The following is an 18,711-nucleotide window of genomic DNA, read 5'->3' on the forward strand; positions in this document are numbered from 1 at the left end:
GTATGATACTGATACTCATTGCTTATTGTTTTTTCATCTAAGAAATACTGTAATTAATTGGAAAGAAACCTGATTGTAGGAAAGGTAAATGTAAGAGAATATTTATGATTTTTCTACCCAAGATCTATATGCTTAAACAGTATTTATATAATTGGGATTTTTAAGAAATCTGTTGATTCATCTTTGAGTATTATTTTCTTAAGACCCTTGAACTTTGTAAAAGGCAAACAAAAGCTTCAATCTCAGGTGCTTTTTACTGTGCTTCTAATAATCCCTGCACGTTGCTGAGGTTTTCACATTAGATAGATCTTTAAACCTTTTTCCCCTTTAAAAAATATCATCTTTCATTAATTGGGATTTCATCTTTTGGAGATCATGAAAGTTTGTCAACAAAATAGAGGCATAAAAAAGTAGATTATAATCCAGTTTATTTACTTTTGGATCTCTCCTTCCAGAAAGATCACGAACTGCACCCAAATACTGCCACATAAAAAGTACAAGCTTCCTACTTAATTGGCAGAAATGTTATTTTTCTGCTGGACACAAAGCCACAGTTTCTTTTTATAGAGGTTATGCATATTTGCTTTAAATTTATTAATATATTGGGGCGCCTGGGTGGCTCAGTCAGTTGAGTGCCTGACTCTTGATTTCAGCTCAGGTCATGATCCCAGGGTCGTGGGATTGAGCCCTTTGTCAGGCTCCATGCTTAAGATTCTCTCTCTCTCTCTCTCTCTCTCCCTCTGCCCCTCTACCCTGCTTGTGTGCATTCTCTCTCTCTCTCTCTCTCTCTCTCTCTCTCTCAAATAAAACCAGAAAATTATATATTCTAACTCTTATAATTGACTAATTTTATAACTAAATACTAAAAAATTTGACCTCATTTGGGAACAACTTGTGTATTAAAGAGTGGTGCCTGCTGATCGTGGGAGATGTTGAGAGTATTCAGAAACAGGAGAAAGAAGAAAGTAGGAGGTGGGAAGCCTAATGCTGGAAAGAGACTTTTTCTCAAACTTAGAATAATTTAATTCTGAAAAAAATTGTTTTAAAACATAAAGTAGAGGGGCGCCTGGGTGGCGCAGTCGGTTAAGCGTCCGACTTCAGCCAGGTCACGATCTCGCGGTCCGGGAGTTCAAGCCCCGCGTCGGGCTCTGGGCTGATGGCTCAGAGCCTGGAGCCTGTTTCCGATTCTGTGTCTCCCTCTCTCTCTGCCCCTCCCCCGTTCATGCTCTGTCTCTCTCCCAAAAATAAATAAAAAACGTTGAAAAAAAAAATTTAAAACATAAAGTAGAAACATGATACAAATGAACTATAAAATGTTAAACATTATTTTTAGATCAGGAATATGATATCATTATAAGCAAACCTATTTACATATGTCCGAGATTTAAAATACAGTATGATTGCATACAGTAAGTGGAAACAGAGAATTCTATTTCAAACAGCTTTGCTAAAACTTGCCTTTGGAGATCTGAACAAGCTTGGTCTGGTAGAGAATAACGGGCTTCACAACCCATTAAAGATGTTGGCATCATGATGCTTTCAAAAGAAGGCACCCTCTCTTCAAGATCTCCATGGTAATTAGTGTCTTAGTGTCCAAACCTAAGGATTTATCTAAAATTATCAAGACAAAAATCTTTCCCGAAACCAATGAGTGTTGTTTGTAATCAGATTTCCGATGTAAAAGAAATGTTGCATTTGAGTACCAAAGTCAGCTATTTGGGTGAAAATCCTTAACCACTGTTGTCTTCTGCCTTCTGAGACTGGACTTGCTTTTTATTTTTTTCAAGCCTCGTTGTTCTCCACTTGTAAAATGAAATTACTTTTTATATTTTATATTATTTTATATTTCTATATTATTTTATATTATTACTTTGTATCTTTTTATATTTTTATATTACAGTAAAATGGATTAGGTGTGATAAGGGCAACATAACACTTATGTGACAACTCACAGAGTGAAAGATGACCTGTGTTTCTTCCTGGTTGGAATCAGCTTTTTGTCTGATAGATTCTATAGTTTAAATGTCGTTTTATGGATGGAAGAACTGAGTAGACATTTTTCCAAAAAAAGATACAAATGGCCAACAGGTGCAAGAAAAAACGCCAGTGTCACTGGTCATCAGGGAAGTGCAGATCAAAACCACAATGAGATATTACTTCACACCTGTTGGAATGGCCACCATCCAAAAGACAAGAGACAACGAGTGTTGGCAAAAATGTGGAGGAAAGGGAACCCTGGTGCGTTATCGGTGGGAATGTAAATTGGTTCAGCCACTATGGAACACATTAGGAAGTTTTTTAAAAAATTAAAAACAGAATTGCCATATGACCCAGTGGTCCCACTTCTGAGTATATATTGAAAGGAAATGAATATAGGATCTTTAAGAAATAGTGCCCCAGGGGCGCCTGGGTGGCACAGTCGGTTAAGCGTCCGACTTCAGCCAGGTCACGATCTTGCGGTCCGTGAGTTCGAGCCCCGCGTCAGGCTCTGGGCTGATGGCTCGGAGCCTGGAGCCTGTTTCCGATTCTGTGTCTCCCTCTCTCTCTGCCCCTCCCCTGTTCATGCTCTGTCTCTCTCTGTCCCAAAAATAAAAAAATAAAAAGTTGAAAATCTATTAAAAAAAAAAAAGAAATAGCGCCCCATGTTCATTGCAGCATGACTTACAGGAGCCAAGATACGGACACTTGGGTGAATGGATAAAGTGTGTGTGTGTGTGTGTGTGTGTGTGTGTGTGTGTGTGTAAAATATTATTCAGCCATCAGAAAGGAAATCCTGCCATTTGTGACAACATGGATAGGCCTTCAGGGCATTATGTTAAGTGAAATAGGTCCGACAGAGAAAGACAAAATATAATATCACTTATGTGTGGAATGTAAAAATGATTACTCATAGGAACAGTCTAGTGAACAGAAAACAAATTGACAAAAAAAAAAGTAGGGTTATGGATTGATAGTCACCTTTTTGTACTATCCAATCATTCATCCATTTAAAATTATTTATTGATCACATGCCAGGATATTTGAACTCCCAGTGTGTATTTAATGAATATATATTCCAGAAAATAAGAGAGATTCTTTGCTATGTAACCTTCACAAGTAAAATGAAACCTCTACACACATGATTTAGATTTACTCTCTATGCAAAGTGTTACCTCTTCCTTGAAATGTGTGTTATAGTAAGGTAAGTATATCATTTAAAATTACAAAATTTCTTATATGTGCGTAAATATTCAACATAATTTGGTAACTATCAAAAATTATCATGACTATTCTGATTTTGTCTTATGTAATTGTTTTTCTTTTAAGGCTAGTTGATTTGTTGAAAAGATTTCTAAGTCAGTGGTAGCAACTAAAGTTGTGAAGGAGTGGTTGAAACTCTGTTCTAGAATTAAATTTAAAACACTCATTGACAGTTTCCCTGCTCTGATGAGTTAAACATGTTTTCTAAATTGGGATGCTACAGATACTTACTTGCAGTGCAAGACTTTGTCTTTGGTTGTCCGTTGATAGTAATTCTGGACAAAAACAAACGTGTGGTTGTTCTTTGGTATCTTGAGAAATTGTCGAGTGGCAGATACATATTTGGAATCAATATGAAGGGCAAATTGCCGTAATTTGAATGGACACTTTCAAGTACTATGAAGTGAGAGCATGTTGCAGGCCAGTGTGTGGCTGGCATTTGGGGACTTTCTGTTTCATAGATCGTGACAATCAGAGTTGGTAGTTCACAGTAGTGAAACTGTTGCGGACTGGCTTTGTGGCATGATTTTTTTTTTTTTTTTTATTTTGGTACCAGATTTCATCATGTCAATCGGTGATTAAGTAGAAGACCTCAAAATGGAAAACTGCGTATTTGTTTAAAACGCTGTTAGAGAGAGTGTTTGAGAAAGCACACTGGTTTTCACTTGCAGGCTTAGAGGCTATTGTTCAGCATCTTGCAAAGACACAATGTAGGGGATGGTGGTGAGTCCAGTGCCTGGGGCATTTGGCAGTGACAGCGTGTTCTGGGCAGTCGCTGTGTGTGAGCAGTACTGTATTGGGAGCTGTGCTAAGCATGCTTCTTTGAAGTTTCAGCCAGAAGAATAGTCAGTCTACCACTGAGCCTCTTTATTATAGAATGTTTTAGAACTTTTCCTCCTATTCAGGGACAGCCAAAATTTCAGGTATTGTGCCTGTTTCAATTCCTCCTCAGCTTACAGTTACTGTGATGGATCTGTAATTATAGAATCTCAGACTTTATTTCTCTGGTGTGAAGAGAAATGTCCCTCTAGCTTAGCAAACCCATGAAATTGGCTGATGAAACATCCCTTGTAGTGTCTGAGAGAGCTAGGATGGTTATTGATTTCAGAAGTGGGTCACTGACTTTTCGGGGAAGATCAGCCCTGAAACTTTGTTTTTATCACAAGCATTAGTTTCATCAGATACATTCCTGCTGTAAAAGCAGACAAAGGTGGAATTAGAAACATACATGGGTGGGCTACTTTTGTATGTTACGCAGGGTCATTAATTTGAATGTTTCTATTTTCATGGTCCCACGCGTGCATTTCTTCTTCTCTGCAGTCTTTCTAAACAATTGGACAATGCAAATCCCTTCCTCCTTCCTGTCACCTTCGTAACGCGAAACTTCCTCAAGCAGTGCATTTATCATGATGAGCTGTAATGATCATATGTCTTCCAGGATTGAAAAAATCTTTTAATGTTTTTGAAATTGGGATGCTTCTTAATGTGACTGTTGCTCCCTTTTTCCTTGAAGCCATTTGGGATGGATTTTCTGTCACTTGCAAATGAAAGCATTATTAAGTCCCAAGAGCACGGCAGCTACCCCCAGCTTCCTCCGTCTCAGTGTTTCTGGTCTCGCCCTCGGTGCTCCCTGATTGCCAGCCCCGGTGCTTCCTGCCTTTCCTGCCCTTCTTACCTCACTTTATAGATCCATTCTGATCCTTTTCTCTCTGCCAGCAACCTCTGCCTTTCCAATGTCCACCAGTCAAGCCACTGTCTTCTCTCTGCTTGTCCCTTCACTCAGGTTTGGGCACCCCTATCATGGTTGAGGAATCTGTGAGATCCCACTCTTAGCTTCTTGCCTGTCGGGATCTGACCTTATCTCTAGGTGGCTGAAGCGCCTGCCCTCGTTTCTCCTCCAGATTATAAGCGTGGCTGGGACAGGAGGGGCAAGTACGCACCGTCATCTGCAGGCCCCTTTTCCAGAAGCACTGCCTTTTCAGTACTTCTCAAAATGTTTTATTTACTTATTTTGAGAGAGAGAGAGAGAGAGAGAGCGCGCGCGCGCCCGCGCGCGCATGAATGGGGGAGGGGCAGAGCGAGCAGGGGAGAGAGAATCCAAGCAGGGTCCGCGCTGTCAGGACAGAGCCCGACGCGGGGCTCGAACTCATGAACCGTGAGATCATGACCTGAGCGGAAATCCAGAGTCAGACGCTTGACCGACTGACCCAACCAGGTGCCCCACCAAAACTTTTTAAAGAAAGATAAATTGCTGACATAGTGTCATGTATAATGTCATAATATCATAGGTGAAAATGCCTGAGATCATGCTTTAGGAAACAGGACCGTGAGACACCCAGGGAAGACCCTCTCCTGTCCTCACTGACCTTATTTTGGTAGAACTCGGCTGATTGTACGACTGTCCCAAGCGTGAGCCCTGCCATTCCTCCTTGCTCTCCAGTCTCTACAGAAGCCTTCTTTCTAACTTCAGACACAATTTATGTCACCAAGAATACTATTCAGGTGGGCCCTAAGTCTGTGGCACTGTTTAGGTTGGTCCCATCCTCCTCAACGAAGTGGACTTTTGACTCTCTCTGTTGTTATGTCCAACTGCCTACCGTTCCCACTTGTCTGCACACACAGGTAGGACATGCATCCCCTTGTGTTCGACATGTGACTCTAACACTCAGATCCTGTGTCTCTCCGCCCTGCTGTCCTGTCTTCCACTGTAGGGATGAGGGACCTCATGCCTCTGATTCCGTGAGCAGCCTCTTATTCTTCACCCCAAACTATCAGATAGAATAGGACATTTCCCTACCTCCTGGTTTTGCCTGGTAGTTGCATATTCTGTTTATGGCTCACTACTCCTTCTTCCTTGCTTGGTGCTTTCCATAAATATTGCCAGATTCCATTTGCAAGTTGGGAGTTGTAGCATCCAGTCCCAGAAGCTCCAGATCCCGCTTAATTGATGGTTCTGCCTAAGAAGCCAGCAACCCTGGGTGTATGTTCTCTGGCATTTGACTGACGAAAGGCATGCACTCGTCCTAATAAGGTTGAGAAAAAGCAGCTTTCTTGAGTCAAAATTAAAAAGTGTCATTTCGGGGCGCCTGGGTGGCGCAGTCGGTTGAACGTCCGACTTCAGCCAGGTCACGATCTCGCGGTCCGGGAGTTCGAGCCCCACGTCGGGCTCTGGGCTGATGGCTCAGAGCCTGGAACCTGTTTCTGATTCTGTGTCTCCCTCTCTCTCTGCCCCTCCCCCGTTCATGCTCTGTCTCTCTCTGTCCCAAAAATAAATAAACGTTGAAAAAAAAAATTTTTAAAAGTGTCATTTCAGGGACATCGCGGTGGCTCAGTCGGTTAAGTGTCTGCTCAGGTCCTGATCTCACGGTTCCTGAGATTGAGCCCCATGTCAGGCTCTGCACTGTGTGTGCAGAGCCTGCTTGGGATTCTCTCTCTCCCTCTCTCTCTCCCTCGTTCTTTCCCTCTCTGCCCTTTCCCCACTCGCACTGTCTCTCTCAAAATAAACATAAATAGACTTAAAATAAAATGTGTCATTTCAAACACCATTCAGAGAAGTGTTCCTTATACAAAGCCCATTTTACTTACGTTGATGCTCTACTAAGCAACCATTATTGATTTTGCACTAATAGTTCATACATTACCTCAACAAATATTTATTGACTGGCTGCTATATATTAGCTACTGAGCCAGATACAGGGAATTGAAATAGACCAAGAAGGATTGAGTTTCTGCTCTAATTATGTTGAGTTTTGACAGCTATTTATTATATTGTGTATGTTATTAGGACAGGCTGTGATTTAAAAAAAATTTTTTTTAATGTTTATTTTTGAGAGAGAGAGAGAGCATGAGCAGCGGAGGGGCAGAGAGAGGGAGACGTAGAATCCGAAGCAGGCTCCAGGCTCTGAGTTGTCAGCACAGAGCCCGACGCAGGGCTTCATCTCACAGACCGCGAGATCATGACCTGAGCCGAAGTCGGACGCTTAACTGACTGAGCCACCCAGGTGCTCCAGGACGAGCTGTATTTCAAAACTTCTCTTTAAAAGGAAGAAACAGGGATGAATATATTTTTATGTGTGCAGAGTGCATCTGAGAACAATGCTGTGCCTATTTCTCTGGGCCGTGACCTATCAGTTGCAAATACAGAATTGTGGTCTTGGTGATCAGAGTGATTACACAAATGAGGTGCTCGGTATTGTTTTTCATGTCACTAGTTTGTACGAATCGACACATTCTCTGCAACCTAATGTTAATAATATGCTTATGCTGATTCTTCGGTTTTACATGATCTCTTACATGTCACCTGTGGAGTGGAAGGTTATAAAAATCGCATATATATTCAATTTAAATATCACATGGGGGTGGGGTCCGACTGAGCGGTTCAGTTGGTTAAGCATCTGACTTGGCTTGGGTCATGATCTCATGGTTCGTGTGTGGGAACCATGCGTCAGGCTCCGTGCTGATGGTGCAGAGCCTGCTTGGGATTCTTTCTCCCTTTCTGTCTGCCCCTCCCCTGCTCTGTCTCTCTCTCTCAAAAATAAATAAATATTTAAAACATCAAATTGGATACATAAATGCGTGTGTATTTGTTTATATATATATATATATTTAAATTTGTGTATGTATGTATATACATATATATGACTTTATTTTAAGAGGTCATCAAGAACTTAAGCAGTTCTTATATAAGCAGTTCTTAAGCAGTTTATATATGTGTGTGTGTGTGTGTGTGTGTGTGTGAGAGAGAGAGAGAGAGAGAGAGAGAGAGAGAGAGAGAGAGAGAGAGACAATTTTTGGTGTATTGTAATGGCCAGTTTCCTTCCTCACTGGGCTGCAACCATAATGGAGAATTATGAAAGTGAAGCTACAAGTCACTCTATTTTGTTTTGTACTTTAGAAGATAGGATCAAGAACAGGGTGGGGCACTGTCTTGAAGAGGGTGGGACATGTGAGGGAAGGAAATAACTTTAGGTGTGGCCACATATGCATGGGATGCATTTGTTAGTTTGGTGTGAGGGTCAAGGAAGTTAAAGTCTAAAAGTCTTAAGTTGAAGCCATTGACTAAAGCCAAAGGAAGATGAGGAGAATTCTAGAAATTTCTAGCAATTCTAAAGTAAAAGATAAAAAGGGACCTTCCTGAAGAAAAGGAAAAGGAGAGAAAATGATTTGATAAGCAATGTTTAGAAATCATCAATCTCTACATTACCTAATACATATCAAAGTGTAGTTTCTGGCTTGAGCTGGTCTCAACTACCCAGATGTTAACAGCAAAGAAAAATCATTGATAGATGCATTTTGGGTTGTAAGTGTATATGCCAGGTCACCTTCCATTTTCTCAAATATGTTTTACCCACAGTGTCAGCATTTTGGCTAATGGCCAGTCACTCAGACCAAACCCTGGAATCATCTAGACTCTTCTCTCTTTGCCTCACTATTGCATGCAACCTGTCAGTAATCCTGACAGTTCTCCCTTCAAAATATGTTTATAAGCTGATTCTTTTTCATCACCTGTTCCCAAGGACTGAAGCTACAGATAAAAGATTACATCAAGGCATTGACTGTTGGGTATAGATCAAAGCCATCAATAGAACTTTCTGCAGTGATGGAAATCTACACTTTTACTATCCACTACAGTAGCCACTGGCCACATGTGGCTATTGAGCACTAGAAATGTGTACACTGCAACTAGTAAACTGGCTTCTTAATGTTATTGAGACTTAAATAGCTATATGTTGGTAGAGGCTACCATATTGGACAGTGCAAGTCTAGCTAATGAGATAAGTTTTGAGTCCCACAGTATGCAAGGGATTTGGAGATTCTGGAATTTGAAGTAGGTGGGACCTGCAGCCTGGGAGAAGAAAGAAACAGGTCTCTATGACAACACAGTGTGAGGGCCTGGGTAGTGACAGAATGAGAGGGCACTTGAAAGGATGAGAGGTCATGGGTTATAGACAGAGGGTAGCCAGTTCAAGAGGAGCAATGACCTCATCGTGGCCAAAGGGGCTTATTGCTGAATCAGAGAGGAGGAATCAAGTAACAGTGGCATGAGAAGACTAGGTGGCTCATTGAATTAGATGATGGTGTGACACCAGAATCCATCAGTTAATTTTTTGAAGATGGCCATATCTGATGTCAAAGTCTGTTGGTTTGCGAACTGGAGCCCATACTCAAGGGCAGGGAGAGACTGAAGAAGGCAGCAGACCACTCTAGACTGGTAGGTGGCAGGTTTAATAAACAAGAGAACTTATTTACAAGGCTCACCTTGGGTGGCTATGGGACAAGTAGATTTCTGTACTGCCCACTGGCCAGAATCTTAAAAGTTTCTATAGGCCTTAACTGGGTTCAGTCACATACCTTAACACCACATTTCTACCACCAGGCTATATTCTTAGAGAAGCTTCTGGGAGTGGGGAAGGTGAGCAGACACGCATTCATTCCAAGGACAGGGGAGGGAGTATGGAGCCTGTAGTTGGCCGGATCCAGCTTAAGGGTTAACTGGTTTTCAAGAACTATTTAAGTTCTTGATGACCTCCTCCAGTAAAGTCATCAGTTGCTGGGCAGCAGTGACTAAAGAAGGAACGAGTTTGAATACTTACAAAATGTAAAATAAGAATTTTATTTTCTTTTTGTGTGATGGAGGTCAATAAAAGATAGCGTTGAATGTGGTCCTTGAATTGAGAGCAGGAGAATTTGGCCTTCTAAAGTGCATGTAAGATTACAACATGTACGTTTATATCCCAAACTCATGTTTGGGAAATGAAAGTGTAGAATATTTATTTGGACCTCATGAAATCTTATTACTTATGGTCATAAGAGTTCATGTTGGGAAGGATGCTCTGTATATGAGGGCTGCCTGCTTTTGGTATTTTTCTCATCCCAGCCAACTTTGCTGAATTTCTTGTTGCATCATCTGTGAAAGTCCCATGGAGGTTCTTAAGATAGTGTTTTGTTCCATAGGCTTACTTCACACCAGTGGGGCACAGACCTCTTACAAGCTTTGGTTTATCCAGGTTGCTGATTTGAAGCAGCACATGCCTTTTCCTGACACCTGTAGTTCATCTTGGACGTAGGTGTCCACAGAGAGGACGTATCAATAATACGTGCCATTACTGGCCTGCTAACATCAGTTCCCCGGTGCCCCCATACTCGCCTCCCAGGGGAGGTAAGAGAAAGAAGCTGAGAACATCCAACCCCAGGCTACCTTAATAAGATGCCACAGACAGAGGGGCTTCAGCAGCAGAAATATATTTTCTTCCAGTTCTAGAGGCCAGAAGTCCAAGATCGAAGTGTTGGCTTAGGTTTTGCTGAGAATGCTCTTTTTGGCTGCTCGCTTCTGTGTCCTCACAAGGTGGAAAGAGCTCTGGTCTTTTCCTCTTTTTTGTAAGGGCAACAGTTCCACCCTTAGAAGCCCCACCCTCGTAACTGCATTTAACCTAAATTACCATGTCCAAGGCCCCATGTCCAAATATGGTCACCTTGGGCATTAGGGCTTCAGCATATGGATTTGGGGCAGAGGTGGGGCCAGGGATGGGGGTATGAGTCAACACAGGTGAGTCTGTAACACTCATGCATGCGCAGGTATAGCACAGCACGACTTGTGGTTTTGTATTTTCTGGACATAGAACTTGTTAGTACCCAGTTCTGCTAGAGAACAAACCCACCAACATGTGACAGTATCTGTCCCTCATTATTGTCCCTTTTTCTCATGTCGAAGATGCTTCCGTCTAAAATGTAGTTTAGGTATTTGCCGATTAGCATGTGACTAGCGATAGAAAGACTTCCTACACAGTCGTTGTATAAAGAGAATAAGAGGTGTTGTACGTAGGATCAAGAAATCTGTAGGAAAATCTGCACTGTACTTGTTGCCAAAGAGAAAAAAAATCAAAGGGATGCATTTTTCTATATCAAATTGGTAAAAGCAGGAGAAGATAATAGAGGCCAGTCTTGTTCACATTACGGGGAGGGGACATTCTCATGGGCAGATATGTTGAACCAGCCTGGCGGCAGGGAAACTCGTTCTGGCTCTCCAAAGTCTGAAACCTGCACTGGTTCCTCATTCCATCAACACCGCTTTATCTATTGAAAATGTCACAGACATAACAGTAGGGTAAAAGTTACAAATAAGAGATAGTAAATTATGATGCCTTATGAATACTAAGTATTCGTGACATTTTAAAACTGTAGAATAATTTTTGTTGACATAAGACACAGTTCATGCTATGATGGTGAACAAAGTTTAAAAACACATCGAGAATATTACATTAGGACTCCATTATGTAACACTCATTACATAGAATGTGTTCAATCAGAGGGGCGCCTGGGTGGCGCAGTCGGTTAAGTGTCCGACTTCAGCCAGGTCACGATCTCAAGGTCCGGGAGTTTGAGCCCCGCGTCAGGCTCTGGGCTGATGGCTCAGAGCCTGCAGCCTGTTTCCGATTCTGTGTCTCCCTCTCTCTGCCCCTCCCCCGTTCATGCTCTGTCTCTCTCTGTCCCAAAAATAAATAAACATTGAAAAAAAAAAATTAAAAAAAAAAAGAATGTGTTCAATCAGAAAAAAACATTCTTTCAGAGAAGCCTAAACCAATACGCCAACATAAAGACACTTATCTCGGGTGGCAGAATTACTGAGGATGCCTCTTCCTTGGTGTTGGGTTTTTTTTTTTTCCTTTCTTATTGTCTCTCTACATTTTCCAGATTTCCTGGATTTAACACAGAATATCTCCTCATTTTGGTGGATTAGTTCTAATTAAAACTAAAGCACTTGGCGATTTACTGCCAAGTCAGAAGGCTTAAAGCTTTTTACACTTACCATCAGGCAGTCCACAGCTTGGTTGGGGTAGTCTTCACGTGGCCCCGCCTCTCTTCTTGTGCTGTGAGCTAAAAGGATTAGCAGTGGAGGTCGGGCAGTCTTACTCATGCACAGGGATGGCCAAAGGTCGAATTAGATCTGGGTGTGAAAAATCACGAGCCATGGAAATGATTCCCAGTCATTTCCATTCAGGCACAATGGCTAGCCGTGACTCTGGATGGTGGGCCTTGAAGGCCTTGAGGCATTCAGTTTTTTTCTGTCGTTGCTGTGAGGAGAAAGGGGAGGAAGTAAACAGACTTAATTATTCCTTACAGTGTGTGGGTCAGAGTTGTCCGGTGCCTGAGGATTTACCTTGATTCAATGCCTATTAAATCCCACATTTTATTATGACAGGTTACCCTCCTACTTTTAAGAGTAACATTTTAGAGAAATTAGTGTGTAGACTAGCATTTATGAGGCAGCACCACAGGTAATGGGAAATAGGCCAATGCATCACAGGACTCTAAAATAGGAATAAAGAGGGAGAAAACCCGGGTTCTAGGCCCAATTATATAAATAACTTAGAGACTTTAGACAATTTCTTTGTCAAAAAATATATTGATAATAATGCTGGTCCAAAACCTAGATTCACATGGGCCTGACAAAATTTGGAAAACATGAAAGTTAAAATAATTTAAAATATGTAAGACTCATCCTTTCCCATCTTGAGGGCGTCCCCTTTGGAAGAGGTAGAGTCCCCTTTGGACGCCAGTGACATGGATACAGGCGGAGATGCAAGGCCGGGGAGGGGGGTGACTTTGCATGTAAGAACTGCCATTTTCCTTTCTTCTTGCTTTCTGCCCTCCCCCCCCCCCCTTCCCCCCATTCTCACACTTTTCCTAATTAGAAGGGCTTGGCTTCCAGGCTCTGTTACCTGGGCACAACATTTGTTGATCTGTTTATCTAAATCCTTCTAATTATAAGGCTTGATCAAACAGGATACGACGTGTGAAAGCAAGTGAAATATAAAACTGTGCTTTATTATTATCTTCTCAACCCCACCACCATAATTATTTAAATCACTTTCTTTCATCTTGTTAGTATCCATCACCTAAAATACCTTCTGCTTTTTAGCCATGGTTACGTTTTGCCAAACTATGTTTAACTTGATCTTTACTCTTTGCTCGAATCTTGCTTGCAGGTATTATCTTCCCAAAACCTCCTATAAATTCTGTTTGTAACCGATTTATCTTTTCAGTGCTATTCTAATCATCCTTGATATTATTATTACAATTTTTACTTAAAAAATGACAACAAATCAAAACTAATTTGGAAAGTCCAGTGAAAAAATTAGATGACCACCTTTTTCATACATTTTAAGGAACATTCTATAATAGAACCTGTTTCAGATAGCATAGCCCTAGTTAATAACTGCTAGCAAATATAGGTAATATCACATTTCAAGGGTTCCTATGAAAATGATGTTGTTGACTGGAAAACCCAGGCTGCTCAGATGCAGTAGAACAGGAAATACTCTAACATTCACATAGCACTGGTTCCCGGAGGGGCATGTGATATGATAGTTGGAGGCAAGAAAACCACCTTGATTTACTCCCAGACTTTTATTTGAATAGTGATTTCGTAGTGCTCTGGTAAAAATTGTTATTGGTTAATTATTATTTCCCCTGCTGATGAGCACTGCTAGATTATATATATAATAAGTACTTTAGTCTTATTTATTTGTTAGGGAAAGATAACGGGAAAAAATAACTTTTGGGATGCTGTTATTAACCTGTACAATGGTGTCCATTTATGAATTGAGCTGATGTTATTTGAGTTTCTTCTTTCTTTTATAAACTCAGAAAAAATAAACTGTGGCAAATGAGCCTTGGCAGCTTTAAAAAGCTTTCATCTGCCGTAGGTCACAGAGAGGGAACTTGGTAAATATTTGTGGAGTGGGCTAGGTATTTAGTATTCACAGTACTAATCTTCTTATGTTAATTCATGAATTCCCTTAATTATTTCTAAATTATTGATCATTTATTTTTGTGATTTCCTTATAAAGGGGAATATTGAATAGATTTTCTTTGAGATGGAAATACACCAATACACAAGTAATAAAATTATGTAAAACAGAAATAAAATAGTAGATCAGCTGGCTTTTTTTTTAAAAAAAAGACTCTACTTCATTTCTTTACTCTTTTTTTTTCTTTCTTTTTTTTTGCTTCTTATTATTTCTTCTTCCACTTACTTCAAATACAAAACAGAAAATTGTGAGTGTATCTTAGAATTTGGTTGGGGTGATAAAGGAGAAACGATTCTGTTTACTTGTATTGTTTCCTATTCTATAATGATGTCATGTGCCTTCTCTGTAGTTCATAATTTTCATTTTTCCCAAGGGGAATGCTTAAGGTTCCTGACAGTTGTATCTGTTTGCCATGGCGATATCTCACAGTGCATTAAACATGTCCCTCTGCATTGCAGGAGCTATGCCTGTCCCAGACCAGCCTTCGTCAACCTCAGAGAAGACCAGCTCCCTGAGCCCTGGCCTGACCACCTCCAATGGGGATGGCTCAGAAACAGAAACCACCTCCGCCATCCTCGCCTCGGTCAAAGAACAGGTAGAAACATTCCACTTTTGTGACCTACTTATGGGAGCACTTTAGAACTTATTCTTTCAGATGAACCCATGATGACTCAGCTACATTGGAAGAAACTTACGATTTTCTGGCCAAATGTTGGTTTTTAGTATAAAAATATTAAAATTGGGTTATAATTGCCATTGGAGGGTGGATTAATATGTTTTATGTTTTTATTCATGATTTAGGCACTTTGCGTTGAGAAATATTCCACAGGGGGTAAAAAACAAACAAACAAACAAACAAAAACACTTGACAGTTAAAATTCCCTATATGAGTGAAGTTTTGGAAGATTTGGTGATGGACCTTTTATTTAATACTGCTAAATGCTGAGGCCAAATAATCGGTCTTTAGAAAAGATAAAGTCTAATCAGCAATCAAAATATATCACAAGTGTAAAAAATTAGTATGTGTGACAGCAGATGAATTCTGTGTTGGGTCAAGGCGAATTGGTCTTTCCAGTATCTCTGAGATAGATCTGGAAGAAATGTGTTTTAGAACTTTCCCTATAAAACTAATTAAAATCTGAATGCTTCTTCCCCTGACATTACTTTGCCTTAAAATGAATAAGTAAATAAAGTCTGAAGTCTTAGATTAAAAAAACAACAACAACAAAAACTGTTTCAGAAAAATTATGTTTCTTGTAAATAAAGGGTGGCAAATAATCAAAGAAAGCTGGAAAACCAAGATTTTTTTCTCACTTCTTTTAGCATGTGCTAGAATATAAATCATAACTTTTTAAAGAAATTGAAAAAGCATCCTGTGTTTGGTTTATATGATTCAGGGATGCTGACTAAGCAGCAGAAGTGGCCAGGCTATCAATAGAGTAGCTGAGGAAAGATCCATTGACAGAAGGGATCGATGATGCTCTCAGTCAAAGTGTGCCCTCGGGTCAGGAAGTGTATGACTAAGTGGGTACACAAAGCAAAGTTGAATAGAGTAATTGGATAATCTGGTTTTTGAAAATGGTCTGTAAGCAGGAAATTGAGGCACAGGCCGTATTCCTTGATGAGTTTGCTACCAAAAGCACACTCATGAGCGTGCTGACTCTTTTTAAGGAGTAATTGAAGAAAGGAACGAAGGTTCATGCCAGTTCCCATACTCAAGATAGTGCTTTGTTAAAGTTGGTCTATGCCACGGTTTCTTACTCAGGTATGATCTGGAAGTCTTTGGGCCAGTAACATTGGACTAGTGACAAAATATAAAACAGGAGGAACAAACTGAACAAGAAAATGACAAGACCTGTCTGATGAAAAGTATAGCATTTTATCAGAAGACATAAAGTAATTAGGAATAAATGGCAAGGTATGCTATGATCCATAATAATATCACTTTCTCCAATAAAGGTATAAACTTTAGGCTATGGTAATAAGGATCTTACAGCTGATTGTCTCTTTGACAAACTGGAATAAACTATTGTAAAAATTACATGGGAAGGATAAGTATATGAGAGTTACAAGGAAATTTTTGGTAGAGAGATTTTACCTTACCAAACATACTCATCACTATAGTGTCCAGTGGGTCCAAAATGTTCTCTCTGTAGGACATAACTGAGGGTTCAGAAACACAAGGACACATTCAACATAAAATCGTAGAAAAAATAGGCCAAGAGAAAATATGTGCCAAAAATATGAAGTGTTGATACAGTTAGTATCTTAATGCTTCCTAATGTTGATGAGAGAAAAAGAAATACAGAATAGAAAACTAGGCAAAAAATATGAACAGCAATTCACAGAAGAAAAATGCAAAAGACCAATGAATACATGCAAATGTTTTATACTCTACTGATCAGGGATATAAAATTCAAGATAGAAATGATTTTCTTTAATCTACCAAACAGACAAACATTAAAAAATAGTATATATTGTAATCTACCTAAGGGTTAAGGTTTGAGGAAATTCACATTCTTTGTCTCTTCATATGGAAATGTGTATTGCTGTAACCTTTGTTAAAATGAAATGTTGCTATGAATTGGCATTTATAGTGTTCAGTAGCCTTTGATTTGTTGTGCCTAGACATAGATAGTATAGAAATGGGTGACCTAGATCATAAGGTTTTATGTATATGGGTGTTTATTGAAAAATTATCTAGGATAGAAAAAATAGAACAATAATGATAAGTTGAAAAACAAGGTGTATCTTTTTTAATGTTTATTTTTGAGAGAGAGAGTGAGAGAGCATGAGTGACTGGAGGAGGGGCAGAGAGAGAGAGAGAGAGAGACACAGAATCCAAAGCAGGTTCCACGCTCTGAGCTATCAGTACAGAGCCCGATGCGCGGCTCAAACTCATGAACCGCGAGATCATGACCTGAGCCGAAGTCGTATGCTTAACCAACTGAGCCACCCGGTTTCCCCAAGGTGTATCTTTTATATAAAAGCTATATCCTTTTTATGTAGTTATTAGTAAAATGAGTTGGAGCTATATATTATATCTTTGAAAAATTCTGTGAGGACTTTAAAAAACAACATAATAAATATTTTTGTTTATGTTTATGAACATCTAGAAAAGTGTAGGAGGAAATAAATCAAACTATCAACATTGGTTACCATATGTGTTTCCGATTAGATGGAGGTAGAGTATAGGGAAGACAATCAAAAATGAGAGAAAGAATTGGGAGATTGGAATAGATATTAGTTGGATACTAGGAGATGCTACTTCTGCTGAGATAGTGATGTTTGTAGTCGAGAGAGTGGATGAGCTTCTTGAAGCAAAAATACATTGCTATAAATAACATGGCCTCTCCAAATCCTTGATGAGGATTTAATAAAAACTTATTGTGAAGAGTGTTTTCAAATAATTAAAATAAGTCCAGCGTTCATTTTTGGATGGCAAAGGTTAGATTCTTTGTGGCAGGAAACTAATGTGAACAGGTGTGAGAGTCTGTCCTGGAAGCCGAGTAGAGGATCTGGAAGCCTCCGCATCAGAGGCTCAGGCATCATCAGGTCCTGTGGGCAGCATGTGCCCATGTTAAGGCCAGATCCACCAGCAGCCAGGTCCATGGACTTCCTTGGGTGGCCTGGTGCAAACAAGAAATTTTTTTCTTCACTGAAGATTTTCGTCCTAAATTATTTTTAAGGTTTGCATCATTTCTTTTCCTGAGGTCTAGGCTATTATCTATGGAGCCAAAGCTAAGTTAAATATATCTGAAAAAAAAAAAATTAGCTGAGATGAAAGAAAACTGACTTTGGCCATTAAATGTCTTTTATGATTTTTAATAATTATGTACATAACATTTATAAATATGTTCATTTGACTATTGCTTGCCTGGTCCTCTTTGGTGCTAATGGGAAATAGCTTTCCTGACTAAAAGTCCCATTTATTAAGTTAGAAAGTTTGAAGGAAGAAATTTTATGGCATCACTCTTATGTGCTACCCCAGTGCTGTCTCCTTGGACATCAGTTCTGCAGGAGAGAAGTCATTCTTTATCACAGCAGGCATATATTCTGAGCTCACTGCCAAGTGATAGGTTGCATAATTTATTTACTCATTCATTAAATGTATTGAGCACTTTATATATGCAAAGTACAATAACGATGAAAGAAATACATGTATAAAGAACACTCAGTTTGACAGTTTATTGGAATAAGTTGTTATGGAGAGTAATAATGTAAGTTTTTAGACGGGCAGTTAACATTGCATAGAAATAAATTCTGGTTTATAACCATAGAATGAACTTAAGTCATGCCAAGCCCTGTGTCATGAAATGTGTCCACATGACATGTATGGCATGACTAAGATATTTGTAATCTGAGTCCTAGAGACCTTGAACCCAAGCAGTCATGGGTTACTCCATGAAAAGGTGTTCATTGATTTATTTCTTTGTTCTAATTTCCCATCTTGATTGCTTTTAGCTGGTAAATTTTACACTTTCATATTAACATAAATAGAACCATGATTTATGTTATACTCTATGGGTAATTTTCTGTATTTCAGACACATCTGTCTCATTTCCAAGTTATCAAGTTTCTCTATGGGGCATTAAGAGAGAGGGACCTAATTCCTATTTCCTCTCCTGTAAACAAGCATCCTTCATCAGAAGAGGAGGGG

The 18,711-nt window shown here is 39.7% G+C and overlaps 1 protein-coding gene across 2 annotated transcripts in view; it reads left to right on the forward strand.

Moving 5' to 3' along the window:
• Window positions 1-18,711, forward strand: part of CTNND2 (catenin delta 2) — a 940,792-nt gene that overhangs the window by 145,650 nt on the left and 776,431 nt on the right. For both annotated transcript variants that reach the window (XM_043601021.1, XM_043601022.1), the window contains exon 2: window positions 14,510-14,646. In XM_043601021.1, coding sequence (XP_043456956.1) covers window positions 14,510-14,646 — 137 coding nt within the window. The remainder of the gene's footprint in view (window positions 1-14,509; window positions 14,647-18,711) is intronic.

Source organism: Prionailurus bengalensis, chromosome A1, assembly GCF_016509475.1.
Source record: "Prionailurus bengalensis isolate Pbe53 chromosome A1, Fcat_Pben_1.1_paternal_pri, whole genome shotgun sequence".
NCBI lineage: Eukaryota > Metazoa > Chordata > Mammalia > Carnivora > Felidae > Prionailurus > Prionailurus bengalensis.